This window comes from Ruditapes philippinarum, unplaced genomic scaffold, assembly GCF_026571515.1.
Source record: "Ruditapes philippinarum isolate M1 unplaced genomic scaffold, ASM2657151v2 ctg4252_1_1_1_1, whole genome shotgun sequence".
Classification (NCBI taxonomy): domain Eukaryota; kingdom Metazoa; phylum Mollusca; class Bivalvia; order Venerida; family Veneridae; genus Ruditapes; species Ruditapes philippinarum.
In genome coordinates this window covers 404,634-429,081 of record NW_026858509.1, presented here as the reverse complement: position 1 = coordinate 429,081, position 24,448 = coordinate 404,634, and the positions used below count along the sequence as shown (strand labels likewise).

The window sequence follows — 24,448 nt, the reverse complement described above, 5'->3', positions numbered from 1 at the left end:
AAACATGCTATAAATAATGTAATAAACTGAACCATTTCGGCAATAAATGTAAAAGTTCAAAATTCGGGCATAACAATAATAGTTCTTTTAACAAAAAGTCTTGGAACCAGTCAAATAATACACAATAGGGGTGCGTGCCTGTCTGCAGGTCACAGCCAGTAGATAGGCATAACAGTATAGTTTACAAACAAATTGATAACAACTTAAACAGTGCTAAAACTAAGGGAAAACAAACAAGATTTTATGAAAGAAAGTCTGATAGTGCTAATGTGTCATATATTGATCCAAAATTTTCAACTATAATGACTAGAAACACAGTCTCTGTTAGTATCAATAACACAAAAACTAGTGCTTTATGTGATACAGGGGCATCAATTTCATGTTTAAGTGAGTCCTTTTTTAACAAAGCTTTCTTTGATAAGAAGCCCAAGATAAGCGAGTCAAAAATTAAAACAATAGTAGGGGTTGGTGGAACACATCATGCTGTTAGTGGGGAAGTAAATTTAGATATAAGTTTTGGGACTGTTACCTTGGCTTCAAAATTTTATGTTATCAAAGATTTACATCATTCTGTGATTTTGGGCATAGATTTTATGGAAAAACACAAGGTTTCTTTGGACATTGCCTCGAAAAAATTTATTATTCATGACTTTTTGAAAGTGTGTTCTCTTAGCACAAATACAGGTTATGCTAGAACTGTAAGATCTACTAAGATACTCCCTCAGGCCGAAGTTGATATTCCTGTGAAAATATCAAGAGTGAAAACTGGTTCAAATGTTTTGTTAGAACCTTTAGTGTCATTAACTCATAAACATATTTTAGGTGCTAAATGCCTAGTTCATGTAGAAAATGGAAAAGCTGCTTTAAGAGTAGTTAATCCTACTAATAAAATTGTCTATTTGAAATCAAATAAAATTTTGGCAACAGTTTCAGAAGTAGAAAAAAAATCAGTATTTTCAATTGGTGATGTTGACAAACATTCATTTGAAAATGAACAAAGTTTAGGCATTTCAGACATAAAAACAAATTCAAAACCTAGTAGTACATTAGATTTCAATCTTAAAGATTCTGATTTAAATGATTACCAGAAAAAACAGTTATTAGATCTTTTAAACAAAAATAGAGACATTTTCTCAGAAGGACTACATGATTTAGGTTGCACACATTTACAAACTCACAAGATTGAAACAGGAGATGCAATGCCGGTAAAACTACCAGCTTATAAACAAAATCCTGTGGTAAGAGAAGCAACAAGGGTTTGGGTACAAAAAATGTTAGAAAACAAAATTATTGATGCAAGTTCTTCAAATTGACATTCACCAGTTTGTACTTGTTAAAAAAGCAGGTTCTGATGAGTATAGGTTTTGCAGTTGACTATAGGAAATTAAATAAGATAAGCAAACCTCAGGCATATCCCTTACCACGCCTGTCAGATATCTTTGATGCAATTGGGGAATCAAATTCACAGTTTTTTTCATCTCTTGACCTTGGTAAAGCATTTTGGCAAGTACCTTTAGAGCAAGACAGTAGGGAGAAAGCTTCATTCATTTGTGCCGAAGGAATATTTTCTTTTAGAAAAATGCCATTTGGATTGTCAGGGGCTCCAGCTACTTTTCAGTCGCTTTTAATGAAAGTTCTTAGTGGTATCTCATGGAAATTTGTTCTCTGTTATGTAGATGATGTTATCATTTTCTTTAGCCCCAAAATTTAAAGAAAAAATCTCAGTAAATTTTAAAAGAAGTGGGTTTTGCGATTAAGACAAACTGGGCTGAAAAATGTCTCCAGGTTTAAAAGTTTTCTTTTTCACAGAAAAAATTTCATTATTTAAAAAAAAAGAAAAAGTAAAGAGGGGTTTTGGCACAGACCCCTTAAAAATTTTGACGGTTTAAGTCCGCATTTTTCCTTGCAAAAGGCCAATTTTAAATTGGGCCAATTTATATAAATTTTTTTTATTTTAACCTCAAGGGAAGTTAAATGTAAATCAGGGTAATTTTTAAAAAAAACAAAATTTTTTAATTTTGATTTAAAAAAAATTTTAAAATTTTTGAAGAAAATTTTAAACCAAAGAATTTTTTAATTTTTAAATTTTTAAAAAAAAGAATTTGAAAAACCTTTTTAAAAAACAAATAAAATTTTTCCAAAATTATTTTAAAAAAAGGAAATACGGCAAGCAATTATTTTTTTATTTTTTTAAAATAATTATTTTTTTAAATTGAAACCCAAAACTTTTTTAAAAATTTTTACCCGTTAAAACCCCCCCGAAATTCATTCTTTTTTGGGGTGGTTTTTAAAAAAAATAACCCAAAATAATTTTTTTAAGGGAAAAAGAAATGTTTAAGGCCCCCATAGGCTGTTTGGTTAAAGGCCAAATTTAAAGCTTAACTTTGGGCAACCGCTCTAAATTTTTAAAATAAACCAAAAATCTCAAGGAATAAAAGTTAATTTTTTAAACTTTTTTTAAAAAACCAAAACTTTTCCCCAAAAATTTTTTGGTTTTTTGAATTTTTTGCTTTTTGAAAAATGGGCAATAATTTTTAAAAGGTATTTAAAAAGGGGACAAAGTTTTCACACCCGAAAAAAGGGGGATTTTTTATTTAAAATGCCCCTTCCAAAGGTTTTATCTTTTTAAATTTTTTCCCCAAATTTTAGGAATTTCAAACAAATTTTAAAATACATTTTTCAACTTTTTATTTGCGGGAAAAAAACAGTTTTTAAAGGGTTTTTCTAAAAGGAACCCCATTTGGTTGGGATCCGCAAATTTTTCCCTTAAAACCCAGCAAAAATGAAAAGGAATAAGAAAAAAATTTTTATAAAAAATTTTAATTTTAAATTTCCCCGGGCCCGTAAATTTTTTTTTCCCCCAAAACAAATTTTTCCCAAAAAAATTTTTTGGATTTTACCGGGGAAAAGATTTAAAATTGAAAAAAGGAAAAAAAAATAAAAAATTTGATTTTTTTAATGACCCCCAAAAAGTTTAAAAATTAAAAACCAAAAAAAAAAACTGCCGGAAAATTTTTTATTAAAAAAAAAACCCCAAATTTGAAAATTTTGGTGGAAAAAAATTAACCCCTTTTAAATTAGGGTTTTAATTTTAGAAAAACAAGTTAAAAAGAAAGTTTTTAAAATTTTTTTGGATTTAAAATTTTTTAAAAATTCCCTTTTCAACAAAAAGGGTCAAAGAGAAAAAAAACCTAAACCCAAAAGGGAAAAAATAAGGGTTATTTTTCAATTTTTCACTTCCAAAAAAATTAAAAATTGGTGAAGGTTCCATCCCCGAAAAAAAAATTTCCCATTAAAACAAATGTTCAAAAAAATTTGTTTTTGTCAAAAAACCCTTCCTTTCTTTAAAAATTAAAAATTTTAAAAAAAAATTTTTTGGCAAAAAATTTGAAAAAACCCCGGGAAATTTCCCGGGGTTTTTGTGAAATCAAAAGACAAAGGCAAAAAAGAAAACCAATACACATAAGGTAGATCGCTTCCCCCAATTTTTTAATAATAAAAATTTTTTGACAATTTTTAAAACCTTAAAAAATGAAATATGGGAAAAACAATGGATGGATTTTATTAAAATTTTGTGGATAGTTTTTCCCAAAATACGGGGAAAAAAAAAAGGATTTCCGCCCAAAAATTAACTAAAACCAAATTCCTTTTGTTTTTTCAAAAAAAAAAAAGGCAAGGGGTTTTAAAAAAAATAAAATGATTTTTTTTGTGTTTATTTGGGGAAAACCAGCTGGGTTCCCTTTTTTTTTTGTAAACCCAATTAGAGGACAAATTCCTCTCCAAAAAAACTTTTTTAAAAATTTTTTAATCCCCGGTTTTTTGTGGGAAAAATTTTTAAACCCAATTTTTTCAACAAAGACCCCCGCACAGCTTAAATTTTCAATCCAAAGGGAAAAAGGATTTTTTGTTAAAGGCAAAATGCCACCCCAAATTTTCCAAACATTACTTTTGTATATTTTTAAAATCAAAAAGAACTGGGAAAAATGTTTTTTTCCAATAGTAAATTTCAAAACCCCCTTTGGTTTTCACCAAAATTGAAACTTTAGGGTTTTGCCCCAAAAATTTTAAAAAGATTTTTGAGGGGAAAAGAACTCCCTATGGATGTTAAAAACTAAAACATAGAGAAACCATTTTGGAACCGGGGAAATTTAAAAAACATATACAATCTTTTTTCAAAGGGCTGAAAAAAATACATAAAATTGCAAAAAAAAACACTGAAAAAAAATCAGCAAGAATTTTAATTAAAGGGAAGATTTTAAAAAACTCAACCCTCTGATTTTAGACTTTTTTTGAGCAAAATATTATTTGGGAAAATTTAAAAAACATTAAACCCGGTCTTACAAACTAAAAATAGAGTATAAAGAAAGGTCCTTATTTCATAAAGGGCAAAAATTTTCCCCCAGATAAAATACAGAATTTCAGAAAGTAATACACAACAAAATTTAAGAGCACCCAAATAAATGCAAAAAAAACTTAAAAAGGGACATGATCCAGACAACTTTAGGTTTTAAGTTGATGGAAGGGAAAATAATTTTATAACAAAACCAGTTCTACCCGACCATAAAAGATCAGGGTTTAAAAAAACCCGGATCAAGGGGAATGTAACAAAAACAAATGACATTGAAAATAATCAAGATGACCAAAACACAAAACCCCAAGAAAATCAGGTAAGTTTACCAAAATTTAAAAAAATTTAAATGTTTCAAAGGGGAAAAAACTCCTAAAACCAAAACTTCAAACAATAATGATTTGGGGGTTTTTGGGGACCCCAAAACAAAAAAGAATTTTTAAACTAAGGGAAAAAGAAAAAGGGATAAAAATACTTATTGAATGGAGCAACCAAAAAGTTTTAAGCCTACTTTTGGGAAAAATATGAAATGTTAGTAAAGAACTGAAACTTTTTTTTTGTTCGATTTCAAAAATTTGGGAAAGGAAAAAAAAAAGAAAAATAAAATTTCAAAACCCTAAGTTTCAATTTCTTAGGGTTTAAACCCCATTTAGTTTTATGTTTTTTTAGAACCCTATATATTTTCAAGTTTTTCAGGTTGTTGGGCCTTTTTGTACTTGGCACATGGTATTTTAAAATTTTTTCTTGAAATTATTCAGGTTTCCCTATTATTTAAAATGGCAAAAATTTTGTGCACGGGTGATTAGGGGCACTATCTTTTGAACTGGAAATATGACTGTATTTTTTAAATTTTGGGGTGAACTGAATGTGTTCATTAAAGAATGGTCTTCTTTTTTTTTCTCTTTTTTCTTCAAATATTTTTGTTCAAAGGCTAGGCAGAAAAAAAACTGAAACACTTTTTTTTCCCTTTTTGTTGATTTTTTTTCATTTCCTTTTATTCTAGTTGCTTCCAAAATTTTCCCGATGCGACCTTTGGAATGATACTTTGTAGTCCATCGGTGTCTGGAAAGAAGGGCCCTGACTTTTCAACGGGTTTTTAAAAAATGGGGTTTTTAATTTTAACCCGTGGATAACTTTTCAGGGGCAGGAAGAGTATGGAAATTTATTTAATTTTTAAATTATATTACCAAAAAAAGCTAATTTGTTTATATTTTTGGTTTTAAAAGAAACAAAAAAAAAACAGTTTTGGGGGAATTTTTAAAGTAAATTTTTAATTTAAATTTTTGCCTGAAAAAAAATTTCAATTAAAAGTAGGGAAAATAAAACGTGCCAATTTTTTCCTTTTAAATTGGAAGTCCCAAGATCAATATTTTTCACAGCAAAAGTTAAAAAATGTAAAAGATGCTAAACTAGACATATCAATTCATTAAAAAAAATATCAAAACAAACTGATTAATTTTGTTTGAAACACATGAAGATTTATTTTATTTTTTACATGGAAAATACTAAGAAAGAGAAATTTAAAAATTTTTAAAGGTTGGAAAAAAAATCATTTTGGGTATTGAAAAATATTCAAACTCAATGTTTGAAAAACAATTTTTTAATTTAAAGAAATCATTTCAAAAAATTTAATGGGATTCATTTTTAAGCAAAAATTTCAAAATCTAGACAGCTTGGGAAAAACCCTTTTCAATGAACTTTTGGATTTTTATTTAAAGCTTTAATTTTAATTTTTTAAGGTATCTCCTCACTTAATTAACTTTGAAACAATGTCAAGACCCCTGAATTTATATTCCGGGAAAATTTTTGAAAAAAAGTTCATAGGATTTTACTAATATATACAGACCCAGCACCTTACTACCCCCTTTTGCTAGGACATTTTTTTGCTAGAAAAAAATTCTTTCTCTATATGTTTCTGTAAAAAATTTTCCCTTTCACCAATTTTTTTAAACCCTTTATGAATTTTAAATAACTTTATTTTCCCGTTTTCCCCGAAATGAAAACTTCAAATTGCAACACAAATACTAGATTTACCTAAACATATTGCTATTACTTAATTTATCTTTTCAATATTTCACAAAATTTTGGGAAATTTTGGGAATTCAAAAAAAGCAATTTAATAAAAGGGGCATTTTGAATTTTTTAAAAAATTTAATGCCTGCCTATTAAGAAATCTTTTGAATTTTCCTTGTTTAAAAAAAAGGGCAAAATTTTTTAAACAAAGAAAAAATTTTAATTTTTTGATTTTTGAATATATTTTTTTTAATTTGGGTTTTTTTTTTCTGCATCTTTAAAAATTCAAAAATTAGTTTTTTAATGTTTTGGGGCCTTTGGGAAAATGATTGTAAAAAATGGGAAAAAAAAATGGATAAAGGTTTTGCAAATTTTGATAATTTAATGTTTCCATGTGATTTTTCAGGGTTTTACAAAATCCCCTACATTTTTTTCCTGCAAGATTGACCCGACTGCTATGAAAATAAATTCAGCAAAAATTTTCATCCTGTAAACTTTCATTGCTCAACAAATTTTTTTTTTTATATTCTTTGAAAAATTTGATATAATTCAAATTTTTTGAAAAACCCCCTGGGGTATTTAAAAGTTTTTCCAAAATTTTTTAAATTTTCCCAAAACATACTATTTAAAAAAATAAGCAAGACAGCAAAGTCATCTTAAATTACAAAAAAAAGGCACAAACAGCCCAAAAGACAAATTTTACTTATTTTTCAATCTCCACAGATTTTTTACGTCAGGAAATAAACTTTGGGTGGGTTTAAAATTATTTCAACTAATGACATTATTTTAAAATATCACAGCAAACCCGTTTCACCTTTTTTTCTGAAAGCTTTTTATAATTTACACCAAAGTTTTGCTTAGAAAAGTAAATTTAAATTTTTTGTACCCACTTACCCAAATCACTTGTACCAAACAGGTTTTGAGCTTCCCAAAGTTCCCTATTAGGGTTTTTAACTTTTTCAAAAAAGCTACAACAAAGACATGTTTCTTTTGGGGAAAACTTAAAATTTTTAAATTTAGCCCCGGAATTTATATCCCCCTTAATTGTCATTTAAACATAATTCTTCTTGTTTTTTTTAATGGGTAAAAAACATGTAAGGTTTTTAGAAAAAATTTCCAAAAAAAGTGGGTTTAAATCCCCTAAAGGGAAAAAATTCTGTACAAATTTTCCACTTAAAAATCTAACTTTTTTGTCCTACCTTTCTGGCCCCAAAAAAAGGCACCCAAAAACATTACCAAAAAACATCAGAAATATGGGGGACCCCCAATTGGGACATTTGACTGGGTGGGAATTTTAAAAAAAGAATAAGCTATCAAACAAAACCCTTACAGATAGAAACAAATTACAGGGAAAAATTTTTTTTTCCAAAAAATTTAAGGGCCCTATAATGTCTACCCCCTTTTTGTCCCTATTTTTTTTTCAACCCTGACAATTGTTTATGCCTTTACAAACTTGGAATACATGTTTTTTTTTCCCCTTCTTTAAAAATAAATTGTATTAATTTTCACCACCTTTTAAGGGCAAATAAATTTTTAAATTTTTTAGAAAATATTTTGTGAATAATTTAATTTTTATTTCATGAATTATCTTTCAATTAAGAACAAACTTTGACAAGATGAAAAGAAATAAATCAAAATTGATGTCATATATTTTTATGTTTTGCAATGATGTATATTGATTTTTGTACATATGTATATGTTTTCTTTTTATAAAAAAAAAAAAACAAAAAAAAAACAAACAAAAACTGTTGAGATACTTATATGCAAATATGCATGAGAATATAAATTGGTATTTAATGACAGTTAAAAAAAAATGCATTTATTTGGTATTGTTGTAAAATATATGCTTCTGTTTTTGTACTTTATTTAGAAAAATACTGATATAATGCTTAATGCATTTTTTACTTAAAATACATAGAATGCTTGATGTGTTTAAAAATAATACAGTTTGGATATATTACCCCTTTACTCTTTTATAGGAATAAAGAAAATTTAGAGGAGGGGGTGGTATTATGCATTAAAAATTTTTTATTTTATTTTTTTTATTTCATTTTTTAAATTTTTTTTTTTGCTTTTATTTTTTAAGGTACCTTAATGTCGGGAATTTTGTTTATAACGAAGGAAAAAGAACAAAACAGAAAAAGGAAAAAATTTAAATTTAAACCCAAACTACGGTAATCGTTTTTAAAGATAAAATTTAAACCTATTTCAGGGCCTTTTGATAGTAAAGTTACAAAAAAAATTTTAACACTATCAGTAACCAAAGCTGAAATTTTTCATGAACTTTCAGGTTTCAGTTTTAAAACTTTTATTAACATTAAACATTGTTTTATGGTGATTTCCCCAAAATTTTGTTACACAAAATTTTAAAAATTTATTGGTTTTAAATTAAACCCAAAGGGAATTTAAAAGGGTTACGAGTTACAGTAAAATTTATTGGGGCTAAAATTTTTGTTATGGAATTTTTGTTCTAAAGTCCTTTCCTCTGAAGAGCCATAGATTGCATGACTCTGGATTGAAATAGTTAAAAAATAGTTTGAAAATAAATCTTTTTGTATTTTAGTTGTACAAGAATTCTCCTAGTACCAAAGCAGAACAATTATCTTATTATTTTATTTAATTGCATTCTCATCTATGTACAGGTTATATGTACACATAATACATAAATAAGACAAAATAAAATATACTAAACTATTCATGAAATGAATTCTTAGTGACAATACACAAACTTAAAAAATTCTTAAATTGCACATTTGAGCCGTGTCACGACAAAACCAACATAGTGCGTTTGCGACCCTTATGGATCCAGACCAGCCTGCGCATCCGCGCAGTTGATCAGGATCCATGCTGTTCGCTTACAAACCCTATTACAAGTAGAGAAACTGATAGTGAACAGCATGGATCCTGATCAGACTGCGCGGATGCGCAGGCTGGTCTGGATCCATGCTGGTCGCAAACCCATTATGTTGGTTTTGTCGTGACACGGCTCAATTTTTGTTATTCTTTGTATGATTTTAGTGTGTTTATACTGTTGAAATGTATTCAGTATATAAATGAACAGACTCAATCAAACCGAGCCTGTAACATTTTCAATTTTGTTGTTTTGTGCGCTCTTTATTTTTTTCTATTTCAACATCTAATAGAAGTTAAAACATTTAGGCTCCCAATCAAAAGTAACAAATGATATGGTACACATTTGAATGTATGGACATGTTACAGTGATTTTGTTAATCCACTGAGACTAGTAGCTTAATGTATCGTTCCTTAAATGCACATTATTGAAGCCTCAGAAATGAAAACGAGTTTTTTCTTACTCTTGAATTTACTTTTACAACTGCTTTTTACGGAGCAGAACTATGAATTGATTTGATAGACACCGAAATACTTTAAATGGCAAAGTTGCTCCGGTTAGTTGCCAAATGCATTCATCATTTTTCAGGGCGAACTCGAACTAAAATGGCTCTAAGCATGCTGGGGTGGTTACCTGCTATAGCAGAAATTGTCATAAGAAAGCTTTATTTCCTGTAGAAACGTTGCACAATGCTTTAACTTTATTGACAAGAAAAATCTTTAATTTCAGGCTAAACCTCTATGCAAACAGACGTTTCAGTGGACATTTAGCGGATATATACAATGTACCTGACATTTGTAGAGCTCTAAGGCAATATAATACTTACAAACAACAATCTTTCCTGACAAGTTACAATGGAAGCGAACATTTTTTTAACGCTGTATACGCAAATATCGTATACAGCATTGGTCAGAAAGTATGAACAGAAATGATGATTTTGTGCCTTCAAAAGTTTTACATACCGATATAGGCCAATCAATATTATGGAGAAATTCCGACTCTAAATTCAATTAAACATGCATTATGTACTGCTAAAGTTGTTGTTGAAGCAAAGCAAAGTGATGTTAAAACATGCAATAAATGTGGTTCTTAAACAAGTGACTTTAATCTTCAATGAATCTTAAATTGTACTTCACTTGAAGAGACTCGAACAAATTTTCTTAATTTTGTTGAAAGACGATAGAGTCTTGAATATGCATAGCTTATATTTCGTTTCGGTAAGACTTGTGATTCTACAGCAGCATTTATTTGTTGATGTCGTGTTAGAATCGAAATAATATATCTCAAACTGTGATTTTATTGCCAAAAAATCCCTGTTTGGAGTCCGGATGCGAGGAATTATATCACGAGGGCGTAGCCCGAGTGATATAATTATGATGCGCATCCGAACGACAAACAGTGATTTTATCCAGCAATAAAATCACCGATTTGGATATATTATTTCGATTCTAACACGACATCAACAAATAAATGCTGCTGTACATGATATTAAGCTAAATTGCGCCTGATTTGTTTCCGTACTTATTGTCAGCCCGTCACATTTTAGTGGTAACGTCACGTGTATAATGATTACGTCATATGTCTAAATATAGAACGTCAAACAGTGATTTTATAGGATAATAACACACACTTTCGGTTCTTCTATGTTCAATAGAGAAACATACGGGTCGTGTTAGAATAACACTTAAATACTTATTGATCTTTGATATTATCTATATGTTGTTAATATAACCATATAGAAGCTTATAGATGAAACTATTAACTTGAACTTAATTATGTCTGTTTAACAATATATTAAAGTGCACTTTTGTCAAAATCATGTATCATATGTATGTATTTCATCTTGTATGTATTGTAATCAATGAAAAGCGGAAATAAAGAGTATATATAGAAAGAAACAAAGTGGTAAATTGTTATGTAGATCTATATATTTAATACTAAATAACTACGTAAATAACTTTACTAACGAATGAGTGAGACATATGAGGGTTAACTATTTGTCTCTACGTCAATGATGAATTATTAATAGAGGCCTAGATGTATATTCTAACACGACCCGCATTTTCCCTATTGAAAGTGTGTGCAATAAAATCACTGTTTGACGTTCTGTATTTAGACATGTGACGTAATCATTATACACGTGACATAACCACTAAAATGTATCGCGCTGTCAAAAATAAGTACGGAAACAAATCAGGCTCAATTTAGCTTAATATCAAGTACAGCAGCATAAATTTATTTGATGATGTCGAAATAATATATCCAAATCGGTGATTTGTTCGCTTGATAACATCACTGTTTGTCAACATCACTGTTTGTCGTTCGGATGCGCATCATTATATACAATTCCTCGCATCCGATCTTCAAACAGTGATGTTATTGAGCGATAAAATCACAGTTTGGGATATATTATTTCTTAAACAACCGCCTGGTTATCTCACTAGGTAGAGCGTTGGGCCGTGAATCGCGACAAGGGTTTTGATTCCCGAACGGTGCAGATCACTGTCATTGTGAATGATCATGAAATCCTTTCTTTGGTCCATAAAATCCTTTACGGCTGTACGCTCTGCTCTGGTATGAGCAGAGGTTATTAGTTCCTTGCGAAAATGATAATAGTACTGGTACACTGCTTGACAGTCTGCCCGTAAACGCTGTGGTTGCTAACTGTGCTCTGGTGAAACTAGAATTGGCTAACTGTTCTGACCTGGAGTGAAAACTACCAACACCACAACGTTGGCTAAATGTTGAGGTCCACACCTGTTCACTTATTCAATCTCGTATCTTAAATTAAACCGCCTTAACCATTTCTTTCAAAAATAATTGATGGGATCAAAATTTTATTTGAGGACGGGGACCAACTTCATATGGCTCACCGAAATGTGTATCGGTTAGAAAGATATTTTGGTTTCCGGTAAAACATATGATGGTTAAACTCCAATTTCCATTTTTAGGAAATTGAACGGTAAGTCTTACAAATCTGAATTATTTTTGATGATTTGAACTATTATTGAAAAAAATAAATCAAAATGCTTTTAGACCCTTTCATCCTCGATTAGATATTTACCAATACTTAAATTGCAGTCATTTTTAGAGAAAGTTTTGTTGCCTTTGGTTCGGGTGTGTCAGACATTTAGTGAGGATGTAACATTTATCGTCAAAAGTTACAGTCTTGATTTCTTAATTTCAAATTCTTAAAATACTAGACACCTTAAAACAAAAGAATAAAGGTGTAGATTAGTACTCGGTTAGATATAGTCTGTTTATGAAAGATATTAAAAAGGTGTAAATCTCCTACACCCCCTAGGACCGTCTGAAGCAGTATTCAATCCTAAACACTGTAAGTATTAGATTCTATAATTTAAGGACCATAATAAAACAATACAGAAATGAACCACGGAACATTTTTTTCCCTGAGCTGAATACATTTGGTTATTACATTGTTTGAACCAAATTGCAAAATCATTTTGCAATATATTCACGTGTTCAATCATTCAGTAAATATAATCGAATTATTTCTTCTGAATGTCTTATCTTTTAAAAACCTCTGGTACACTGACTAAACAAGTCTACTTCCAGTTATCACAAGAAAGGTAAAAGTTAAAATGTATAGGATACCAATAAAACGACAGTGATCGGAAGTATCATGTGTTTTCAATCAAAGAACAGGGTACGCATTGAATTGTGTCAGCTCGCAAGACAAGGAACAGTGATTTCGTTTACCATGGTTCATGTACAGCCTTGTGGGGCATCTTTTTTCTCCCTCTTTTTATCCATATCACAAAGTTGTGAGTTACTGCAATGGATAGTTTCTCCGTAAAATTATTAACATACCTTCTGAATGAGAACTAAACGGATAGTGAAATTACATACATTGTATGATTGCTTCTGATCGTGCGAGCTAAAAGGTGCAATATCTTTAACGCCCTTTGTTACCGGTTTGCTCAGTACATGTACGTATATAATCTACAACAATGTACATGAAATGTATATACTAGTATTTAATTAAGTATCCCAGACCGATTACCTAGGACTTACTAACGTTTTATATTCATTTGAAATTTCCAAACTTTAACTAGATTTTGTTTACTGATTGTATTTGTTTAGTTTTTGTAAATACAATATGTGAGGCATATCTCTTGTTTTCAATATCGAAGTACTAGTGAAATAAATGTATATTTCATAGAAGAGATGATATAGATGTCAGTATGTAGCATATATTATTAGTTATGAAGATTGTTGACAGGTTATATGGCCCTATATAAACGGCTATTTGTAAATATAACCCGAGCCGCTAGGCGAGAGTTATATTGCAAGCAGCCATTTATATACGGTCATATAACCTGTCAACAATCTTAATAACGAATTTATAATACAGCAAGCATTATTTTTTTTTGAGAAAAAAAGGTAAGATTTTTTCAGAATCGACGAGAAAAAAAGGTAAGAATTTTTCAGAATCGACAGAAGACATGTATACAAAACTTTATAGTACTGCACGTTTGTAACGTCGCTTTTCATTGGATTATCATGACGTTTATATACACGGCTACTGTCGATTCATTAAGAAATCTTACTTTTTCTCTAAAAATGATGCGTGCTGTATTATAAATTCGTTATAAAGATTGTTGACAGGAAATATGGCCGTATATAAACGGATGTTTGCAATATAACCCTCGCCTTACATTTACAAACAGCTGTTTATATAGGACCATATAACCTGTCAACAATCTTTATAACTAATAATATAAACACCACGATTATCCAATAAAAAGCGACGTTACAAACATGCAGTATTATAATGCATTCTTGATATGTGATACACATTTGTGGTTATAATTTTGGTTCAGCTAAACAAACAAACAAAAACAAAAAAAACAACAAAAAACAAAAAAAAACAAAAAAAACTAAAAAATCACTGTTTTATTTTCTTTAATTTCATAGTTCAGCTTTACAATAACATTAACATTGTTTAAAACAGTAGTTTATTTAATCTACGTCCATGGTTATGTTGATATATTACATAATATTCAATTTGTCATCTTTCAAGTTTCTTATCATTCAATCATATATATTAGAGAATGCACACGACGAAATCATATCACTCGACAAGTGCATGTAGTTTGCTATCCATTTAAGGCAATAACTAAATAATAAGGTCATTCTTAATAATATAGCCCATATTTCACTGGTAAACAGTTCTGAATAAAATATTATTATCATTATCATACAAGATACGTTGAAGCTCCGGACGGACAATTTTTTTTTTGTATTTATTCTCAGGATAAATTAACGTAAATAACAAAATATTTTACAAATCGCATTTTCATTTAATTGTTTACATGTACAATAAATTTCACTTATCTCAGGCAAAAAAGATATAATAACAAAGGAGGTATGCCTATTTGATGTTTAACATTGATAACGAATCTTATTTTGAAAGTTCCAAAACTTTTTCTACAACGTTTAAATGGTCCACCGTCAAATGATTGAGAGCTAAAGTATTAATATCTTCCTCTCCTGCCAAATATATGACCTCCACCATGGCCACCAGTGTAAGGCATACCATAACCACCGCTATGACCTCCGCCATGACCACCTGTGTAAGGCATACCGTAACCACCACTATGACCTCCGCCATGACCACCAGTGTAAGGCATACCATAACCTCCTCTACTACCTCCGCCATGACCACCTGTGTAGGGCATACCATAACCACCACTATGACCTCCACCATGGCCACCAGTGTAGGGCATACCATAACCTCCTCTCCGACCTCCGCCATGGCCACCTGTGTAAGGCATACCGTAACCACCGCTATGACCTCCGCCATGACCACCTGTGTAAGGCATACCATAACCTCCTCTCCGACCTCCGCCATGACCACCCATGTGACTCGTATATGAGGAGATACTATACTGAGCTCTAGCCGGTATCAAGACAACCAACAGTATGGTGCCTAGAAGCAGTGCCAACTTTTGTTGATTCATTGTGATCTGTATATGAAATAAACACAAACATAAAACAATAAAAGCACAAGATTTATTACTCTTGAAAGATGTTTAACTCTATTGGTTAACAATATTGGGTATTCCATTGTATTGTTGAATGTACGATAGTCATTTGAATATTTCTAACCTGATGAAAACTCATTCTAATCAATACAATTAGTCATGTCATGATAATAATGCAAATACAATTGACTGTAACTTATGGCCTATTAATCCATTACTCATGTTTGTGTCACAATAATTTTACGCACGATAGCATTTTGACTTGATCAGTTAACTATTAAGTAGTCGATTTAAATTGGACACAAAAAGGTAGAGATTAGCTGAACTCATTTATTAATTTAAAAATCTGTTTGATTCTCTCAGTAATTATCAAACATAAAAAAGAATATCATGATTTTAATTATTTTATATTATTGCACAAAATGTATTAACAACCCAAAAAACCAATTAGACAGAAATGTATTTATTGCCCTCCACCGTATAATTCAGTTAATTAATATCGTACAAAGAATAATTCACTAGGTAAGATTGATAGCTTTTAAAATGAATAAATCTACGAGTATAATTGAAAATCTGTAATACAATGAATAATTAAGTTGATGGTACTTAATTGAACCACAAAAGAATTATACTTGGATGTTCTTAGTAAGTCTGAGATACATGATCCGATATTACATAATTATATTTACATAGCAGGTAATAAAGTTTCTTTGAACAAAATATTTTTATTTATCAGATAAATGGTCATTCTAAACGGCTTATAACTTAATCAACATTCTTTATTCAATGATACATTTCTATAGTTTTCAACAATATTTGAAAACACTCTTAAGCACAAGAAGATTCTGAACCTTAGTCAGATTGAGGACCATGTTGCCATAGTAACTAAATCATGACTTCATTCCTTGAACGAAAGATTTCCTACCGTATAAACAATATGATTAAAAGTATTAATATAATTCAACCTACCTTTGATAAGTGTTTCCTTCCGATAGCCCTTATTGTTCTTAAATTTTATGTTTTCATCTATATATGCCATTCGTCATCAAAGAATAAAACTATTTTTCCAGAGGTCCTATCTGTCATTAAGATTAATCATCTCATCTAGGAATTTTTTAAAATGTGTTTTCATCTTTTTAATCAAACACATCTTTAAAGTTTTCTCATTCTGATAGAGCGATTTCCAACGAGCAAACAAACCTAAAAACCGATTAAGTAAAGTATATTTTTAAGCGCTACAAAGAAATCCGCAGCATTGGCATCCTACTTTAAAAAAAAAATAGCATCAACAAAAAAGTACACCATCTTTAAACAATTTAAATTAAGTAGGCCGTAATTTACAATTTAATTTGTTTACTTTCGTGAAAACTAAATACTATATATCTAGCTATCATCTGGAAGAAAGTTTGAACATATGTCTATGATGGTAAATAATGTTTGACATCCATACAGATGAATTTCAATTGGTTCCAATATTTTTAAGTTGTTAGGATTTAATACTTCTTCAGTCGGTGCTAGAGAGGGCATGAGAGATGTAGAATTTAACATTATCTCTAATGAAAACAGTAACATAGAGAAAGCTAATGAACACTGTAAAATAGAGAATACTTATGAACACAGTAAAATAGAGAAAGCTAATGAAAACAGTAAAGTAGAGAATACTAATGAAAACAATAAAATAGAGAATACTTATGAACACAGTAAAATAGAGAATACTAATGAACACAGTAAAATAGAGAATACTTATGAACACAGTAAAAATAAAGAATACTTATGAACACAGCAAAACAGAGGATACTAATGAACACAGTAAAATAGAGAATACTTATGAACACAGTAAAACAGAGGATACTTATGAACACAGTAAAATAGAGAATACTAATGAACACAGTAAAATAGAGAATACTAATGAACACAGTAAAATAGAGAATACTAATGAAAACAGTAAAATAGAGAATACTTATGAATACAGTAAAATAGAGAATACTTATGAACACAGTAAAATAGAGGATACTTATGAACACAGTAAAATAGAGAATACTTATGAGATACTAATGAAAACAGTAAAATAGAGAATACTAATGAAAACAATAAAATAGAGAATACTTATGAACACAGTAAAATAGAGAATACTAATGAACACAGTAAAATAGAGAATACTTATGAACACAGTAAAATAGAGAATACTAATGAAAACAGTAACATAAAGAATACTTATGAACACAGTAAAAATAGAGAATACTTATGAACACAGTAAAATAGAGAATACTTATGAACACAGTAAAACAGAGGATACTAATGAACACAGTAAAATTAAAGAATACTTATGAACACAGTAAAATAGAGAATACTAATAAACACAGTAAAATAGAGAATACTAATGAACACAGAAAAATAGAGAATACTAATGAAAACAGTAAAATACAGAATACTAATGAAAACAATAAAATAGAGAATACTTATGAACACAGTAAAATAGAGAATACTTATGAAGACAGTAAAATAGAGAATACTAATGAACACAGTAAAATAGAGAATACTTATGAACACAGTAAAATAAAGAATACTTATGAACACAGTAAAAACAGAGGATACTAATGAAAACAGTAAAGTAGAGAATACTAATGAAAACAATAAAATAGAGAATACTAATGAACACAGTAAAATAGAGAATACTAATGAACACAGTAAAATAAAGAATACTTATGAACACAGTAAAATAGAGAATACTAATGAACACAGTAAAATAGAGAATACTAATGAAAACAGTAAAACAGAGAATACTTATGAACACAGTAAAACAGAGAATACTAATGAACACAGTAAAATAGAGAATACTAATGAACACAGTAAAACAGAGAATACTAATGAAAACAGTAAAATAGAGAATACTAATGAAAACAGTAAAATAGAGAATACTAATGAACACAGTAAAATAGAGAATACTAATGAACACAGTAAAATAGAGAAAAACAGAATCCCTAAACGATGACAATGTTGTAGGCTCGGTTTGACCGAGCCTGTTCATGGACGTTACTGGAAAGTGCGAGTTACCGTCCACGCCCCCTGGCACCGGCTTAAGCAGAATTCAACATATAAACACAAAACCGAGTCTGCTATTTTCCACTGTATGTTTTTATTTTCATTGCTCTAAAGACATCTCCAAAGCGAGAATTTCATTATTCTTTTGCAAGAAACACTGCAGTCGTTATTACAATGAATATTAAAATTCAACACCTTTAAAAATGTCAATACCAAGAAAATCCTGCTGATCGTGATAATTTAGAGGATTTAAAATAGTTCTCTGCATTATATATAGCAAGATTTATTTCAATATATAATTGAATGACATGGCGCATCTCAAAACATTCAAATATCTGGAAACATCAATCACAACAAAATTACATGAAAATTGCAGACTCGGTACATGTACAAAAAAAGCTTATTTTTATGGAATTGCACAAACGTTTCACATTGAAGGTTCCGTGATATCCGCCGTATGAACACATCTGCGGATGTTTCTGAATTCAAAATTGTACCGTTGTTGAGTTCTGCTTAAGTAGGTACTAGGGGCATGAACGGTAACTTGCAAGTTCCAGTACCATCCACGTACAGGCTCAATCTAACCTGTAACATTTTCAATTTTGACGTTTTAGGCGTTCCTTAGGGATTCTGCGTTTGATTTTCATTTCAGCAAATGTAGCAAAAAAAAACAAGAATAAAGATCAACAAGGCAAAGGCAACGTTCACATGACGCGGCCCCCGACACACTCAAAAAAACCAGAAGCGGACATAAGGGTGAAAGGAGTGGGACATGTAATGTGAAAAACCTCTATACAGATCTAAGCTTAACATAAGCTATTAAGTGGCAACAGCGTTGATTTCTCTTTTCTTTTTATAACAAACAAATAACATAGAATGACCTCCATCTTATCGCCCTTTTCCGTGAACCCGCAGTAAAAGACAATCAAGTGTAAGGGAGATGGCAAAGCATTTCAAAGGCCGCATGGGGAACGAGTTTAACATATCCTGACCATCACGCTTGTGATGACATTAAGTTCAACATATTTTGTTACTCTTACACTGGCATTGATAACTGAACACCTCAATTATAAATAAGTTGATAATGTTATTAAAGGAGAACTATTGTTCTCCGATAATACTGAAATAATATGCTCATTTTTGTAGCAGGCCATGTAGCACTGTAGTGGGTCTTCGGCTGATTTTGATTTATGAATTTTGTATTGTAATTGTTTTTTTTTCAACGAGGAAGTTGGATAACTGCTAAAATCATGGGGTTTATAATGTTAGATAAACATAAATGTTGATAAAGTAAATGTTTTTCGTATGTTGGTTTCTATTTTACTGATCGATTATGTCTGTAGATAAGACGATATAAGGGACTGCACTGAGGTCCAAAAGCCTAAAAACATTAAAATTCATTCTTTACATGGCTAATCGGGGGGCACCCAAAACGCAAAGATATTAAAAATACAATAAAGAAATGTACTCAGCATTAAATTGAAAATTTGAAAGTTGTATTTTAAGTCTGATTTAAGTTAACGGTCCATTGCGCCCTAGAAATGTTCTTTTTACTCATATTTCTCAAAAGGATTTTATTCTGGTGTCATGTTATAGTTTCCATAAAATTACTCAATGGCCTTTGCTTCTGTCGCTATTTTTATCATTAGTCCAGTTATATAGTGATTTAGTATTTTGTATAGAAGTCAAAATACTAATTTGTTCACATTTTGCTACTTTTTGACAAATTAATGTACTTTGTTTCAATAATGCACATCTAACATGCTCTTAAGCTATTATTTAGTATTTTTAAAACTCATGTTTGCCTTTTCTAAAGAGTGACAAATTTATCTGTTTCTTGGGCATAATGTACTTTTAAGAATGTTTAAACACTTTTTTTGATCATTTTTCAAAATCAAAATAATATTCTGAAAAAAAAGCAAGTTAGCGTTATAGATCTAGACCTACACCAAATGTTAACTTAATCTCGAAAAGAATTTTCCAGTTTCATCATGTCAAAAATCCTCGATGAGGACCATAAGAAAATATATAAAAAAAGTATATCGGCATAGTATCAGCTGTATGAATAGTTTTGGATTATATCTTATAAATAGAGAAAATAAGAATCCCTAAAGAACGCCCAAAATAGAAAATGTTGCAGACTTAGTTTGATTGAGCCTATTCATTGACGGTACTGATAAATGCAAGCTACCGTCCATGCCCCCAGCACCGGCTTTAGCAGAGTTCAAAAAAATGAAATTCATGAAATGATTTTTTTTTTTTTTGATTTTCAACTCCCACAGGTGTGTTCATACAGCGTTGATCATGGAACCTTTAAATGACACGTAAGTGCCATTCTATGAAAAGTGGCGTATGTCGGTCTCCAAGTGAAAAATATGGGTGTGCCCAAAACGACTTAACAATGGGTGAAACTAAATAAAATGGAATTCTCAAATGGTTTATAAACATACTTCAAAATTTTGAAACGTATTAATATTCACTGCACCCTTCTAGATATCTTAAGATCTGTTAAAACATGTTGATGACTTGGTTCATAAGAAAAGGGAAGCAATGAAAACATCAATGTTATCTCGGTTTGATGCGTAACATCTCTTGAGCCCTCTGGCGCCGGCTTCAGCGGTTTTCAATTTTCAATACTGGAGAAAAACTGATCCCGAAGGACCAGAAAAATATAACAACACAGATTTTAAGTACGAGGCAACTTTTGACAGCTGCCACATGGCACGTAACACCTGGTTGTGAATAATCTGGAAAAGTGGTTGATAACTCGGAAGTAATGCAAACAACAATATTGTATGGAAATTGCACACTCGGTTTGATTGAGTCTGTCAACAAGAGATTAAGTAATGTACAACTCTCTCACGCCCACTAGCACAGGCCTAATCGGTTTTCAATCTTCGACACTCAATGACGGCGAAGGACGAAAAGATATAACATCACTGAACATGTTTGTTGTTGTTGTTTTTTTGTTTTTTTTTTTGTCAATTTGGGGAAACTGATTGATTATATCCATTTTAAAAATGATTGTTTGCACAGAAAAAAATTATAGTCCGCAAATCAAAGATTTAGAAGTGTCTTAGCAAATTCCGATCTTCATCACAATTTTATGGATTGAGGTTGAACGATATAATTGATTTTGGACATAGATAATGTTCATTTTGTGAACTAGAAAAGGAGTTCCATTTTGTACTTATTTTCACAACAAACATAACACGACAGACGTGGATCAGTGAATATAATTGGAATTATCCATCTTATAAACATATATTGCACTTATTGTATTATTATCTTAAATCTGAAAATATTGATCAGATTGAAAACGTAGCAATCGTTGTATTAAGTATAATTTGTATTTCTAACGTCTGAACAAGAAAAGTACGTATAGAAAAGTTCATAATATTATATTCTTTGTATGTTCGGTATTTTTGAAACTACATGTAATTTTACCTTGGTTTATTTTTAAAAGTCTCATTCATAGTTTTCTACATCTATTAGACAATTTTCAATGTATGCATATACTTAAAGTTTTGGTAGAAATAACACTATAGAAGTATATAGAAGATAGTATTGTTGGATTTTATTAACCTGTCAATTCATATGAGTGCAATAATTAACAGGTCAATAAAATCAGACTACATAATATCGCCATATTATAATTGTTATGAATTTTAAATTTGGAAATATTACTTTTATTTATAACTTTTGAGGTTGTACGAGTAGCAGGCACTTGGAGACGGTGTGGGATAGGGGTAGTGTCAGATTACAACGTTTTACCGAAAACACAATATATGGAGAAAGTAATAAAAAGTAAACAATAAGCTATTATATTATACATATGTTGTATACTGTGCTATATGGTACACGGGTATATATGATCACGTGGTCTCTGGGCGGAGTTAAAAAGGCCTATACATGTCTCTATGAATTAAATGACGACGAGTGTCAGACTTCTTTATCACATGACATTGCAATGCTTGAAAATAAACAAAAATAGCAAAACCTTTCGGTTGGCCATATTTATTGAAAATCTCTACTGACCTCTCCCGTTTATGATCAATTGCAAGCAAACAATATAACAAATGCATAGATTTAAATCTAACAAATTTGGTTAAGATTCGTTATAAAAACATGGTAACAACTAATTAACCCTTTCAGCGTCGCACAAAATTGTTCAAAAAATATTTGTTTTGTAATTGCACATTTTTTTGATTACGTATTTACGAGTATATAGATAATAAGAGAAAAACAATCTTGAATTTGTCTTTAATTAAATATGATTGTACTCATACAAATTTCAAATTCATTCAATATATATTGGAGTAAAGCCTGTCCGAAAGAGTAGTCACTCGACTGCCACGTGGCGAAAGATATCCCCCACCGTATGCCGCACCGCCTACAAAAGGAGACGAGTATCCGCCAACATACTGAGATCCATATTGGTCTGGAAGATAGGGATCCGCATATGCGCCTCCTCCATATGCGCCTCCTCCTCCATATGCGCCTCCTCCATATGCGCCTCCTCCATAACCAACCGGAAGCACTGGTTGTACGTACGGTTGCGCATAACCTCCCTCACCAAATCCACGAGTAGCTCCCCTTGCAACAGCACCAGCAAGTAATCCTGCTCCAGCGATTCCTAGCACAGTTCCTGGAAGTATTTTATATAAACAATACGTAGTTTTTGTTTGGTATTGAATTATAAGTATAGCACTTTTGATGTGTGTTGTTAATGATTACTTCAAGTAAAAAAGGTTTATCATTTATTTATTAAGTCTACAACATTCTTTATTTTTAAATGGATATTCTTGAACTCATTTTAGCATCAGTGCAATTTTATAATAATACAAAGATTTAAACAAACCTAGTCCTCCTAATACACCTCCGCCACCGCCCCTGTAGTCGTCATGATGATGATGGTGGTGACCACGCCCTCTTCCCCTTCCCCTTCCGTATCCCTGACTGACACTTGGTTCAAAAAGACTCTGTATGATCAGGAGTGTGAAAATGGTGGCAAGACGCTTGTTATTCATGATTGTAGTAGACTTAGTCCGCTGGAATTCATTAAAACAGTTTTGATTGACGCATACTGTCCTCAGCATTCAATCTTATTATATTTTGATATTTACAAAGAAAGTGACAATATTTGTTAAGATTAAAACATACGCGTGCAAAAATGATTTTAAAAGTATTTAAAAAAATATTGCTTTTCACGAGTTGATTCTGATTGGCTACACTAACTTTACATAGTACCCATTATGGCTAACATTCGAATGCTAATAAATTATAGTTTCATTTGTTATATTCAAATGCTTAAATGAATCATGTCTAACACATTACAATCGAATGCTTGGTAATTAATATTTTCAGACATTTAATTAGAATGCCAACTTTTTTTTTTATATCTTCAGACTTATTCAAATGTAAAATAACTAAATTATATATTTTCAGATATTATATAGGAACGCAAAATAATTCAAATTTTCAGACAAAATATCAGAATGTAAATTATTTATATCATAATTTTCAACCACTACATTAATCTTGAAAACAATATGTATAATAATGGCGTGATTGCCGCCAAAAGTAATAAAAAATGATTGATATTTATAAGTTCTTTTTAGAAAAAAAAATAGATTTTTTAGAAATTTAACATCGTATATAACATTTTTACATTTTCTTAATTAAACATCATTAACTTTCTTCTGCAGTTCTTAATGAAATAAAAAATATGTTAATTTATGCAAACACTGTTAAAAGCAAACGTTCAAAAAGATTTAAAATACCTGAGGAAAAATGCTGTTTACGAGTAGTCCCGCTGAATACAAATTACAACATAAAAGATTTAATATACAAAAAAACGTATAATCTACATAAAAGAGTAAAAAGGCACTGTCAATAAATAAAAGAAATATATCATTTGTTTCTATGGTTATATTGTGAGGAATACCCCGAAAAAAAACCCGTGAATAACGTGCACTTTTTATTATATCGTTAATTATTTTTCATATTTTGAAATAAGATTTTTTAATAATCTCTTTCATCTTTATTTCTAAATAAAAAAAGAGGGACCGCGTTGAAGTAAAAAACAAAAAAGAGGACCATAAACAATTATTTCATTAATTTATCTGGAATGGCTTTTAATTTTAAAAGTCCATATATTCAGTGACGTATTGGCGATCTATACCA

General features: G+C 30.3%; 3 protein-coding genes across 5 annotated transcripts; 1 reads left to right on the top strand and 2 right to left on the bottom strand.

Annotated features, from left to right (window-relative positions):
* Nucleotides 1-14,114: 14,114 nt before the first annotated feature.
* Nucleotides 14,115-16,346, bottom strand: LOC132753456 (uncharacterized). Of its 2 annotated transcripts, XM_060743937.1 has the most exons (3): nt 16,190-16,346; nt 14,854-15,202; nt 14,115-14,805 (listed from the first exon to the last, which is right to left on the bottom strand). In XM_060743937.1, the coding sequence occupies exons 2-3, from the start codon at nt 15,194-15,196 to the stop codon at nt 14,711-14,713; spliced, it is 438 nt and encodes a 145-aa protein (XP_060599920.1). In that variant the 5' UTR covers nt 15,197-15,202; nt 16,190-16,346; the 3' UTR covers nt 14,115-14,710. The 2 variants fall into 2 exon arrangements, with proteins under 2 accessions (XP_060599920.1, XP_060599919.1); XM_060743936.1 differs by having other exon boundaries at nt 14,115-15,202.
* Nucleotides 16,347-16,745: 399 nt separating this feature from the next.
* Nucleotides 16,746-18,212, top strand: LOC132753461 (GATA zinc finger domain-containing protein 14-like). The gene is made up of 2 exons (XM_060743943.1): nt 16,746-16,974; nt 17,800-18,212. The coding sequence occupies exons 1-2, from the start codon at nt 16,746-16,748 to the stop codon at nt 18,210-18,212; spliced, it is 642 nt and encodes a 213-aa protein (XP_060599926.1).
* A 4,351-nt stretch (nt 18,213-22,563) lies between these two features.
* LOC132753463 (ctenidin-1-like) lies at nt 22,564-24,174 on the bottom strand. 2 transcript variants are annotated; one of them, XM_060743945.1, is made up of 3 exons: nt 24,046-24,174; nt 23,124-23,313; nt 22,564-22,910 (listed from the first exon to the last, which is right to left on the bottom strand). In XM_060743945.1, exons 2-3 carry the CDS (start codon nt 23,290-23,292, stop codon nt 22,567-22,569), a joined length of 513 nt encoding a protein of 170 aa, XP_060599928.1. In that variant the 5' UTR covers nt 23,293-23,313; nt 24,046-24,174; the 3' UTR covers nt 22,564-22,566. The 2 variants fall into 2 exon arrangements, with proteins under 2 accessions (XP_060599928.1, XP_060599929.1); XM_060743946.1 differs by lacking the exon at nt 24,046-24,174 and adding an exon at nt 23,934-24,031.
* Between the last annotated feature and the right edge of the window lie 274 nt (nt 24,175-24,448).

Bases quoted from the DNA above. Each gene is read 5' to 3' on its own strand.
- LOC132753456 (XM_060743936.1), bottom strand. From the start codon at position 15,196: ATGAATCAACAAAAGTTGGCACTGCTTCTAGGCACCATACTGTTGGTT.
- LOC132753463 (XM_060743945.1), bottom strand. From the start codon at position 23,292: ATGAATAACAAGCGTCTTGCCACCATTTTCACACTCCTGATCATACAG. The intron at 22,911-23,123 runs GTTTGTTTAAAT...AAATACTTCCAG, and splicing joins AGGTGTATTAGGAGGACTAG to GAACTGTGCTAGGAATCGCT.
- LOC132753461 (XM_060743943.1), top strand. From the start codon at position 16,746: ATGAGAGATGTAGAATTTAACATTATCTCTAATGAAAACAGTAACATA. The intron at 16,975-17,799 runs GTAAAAATAAAG...TTATGAACACAG, and splicing joins AGAGAATACTTATGAACACA to TAAAAACAGAGGATACTAAT.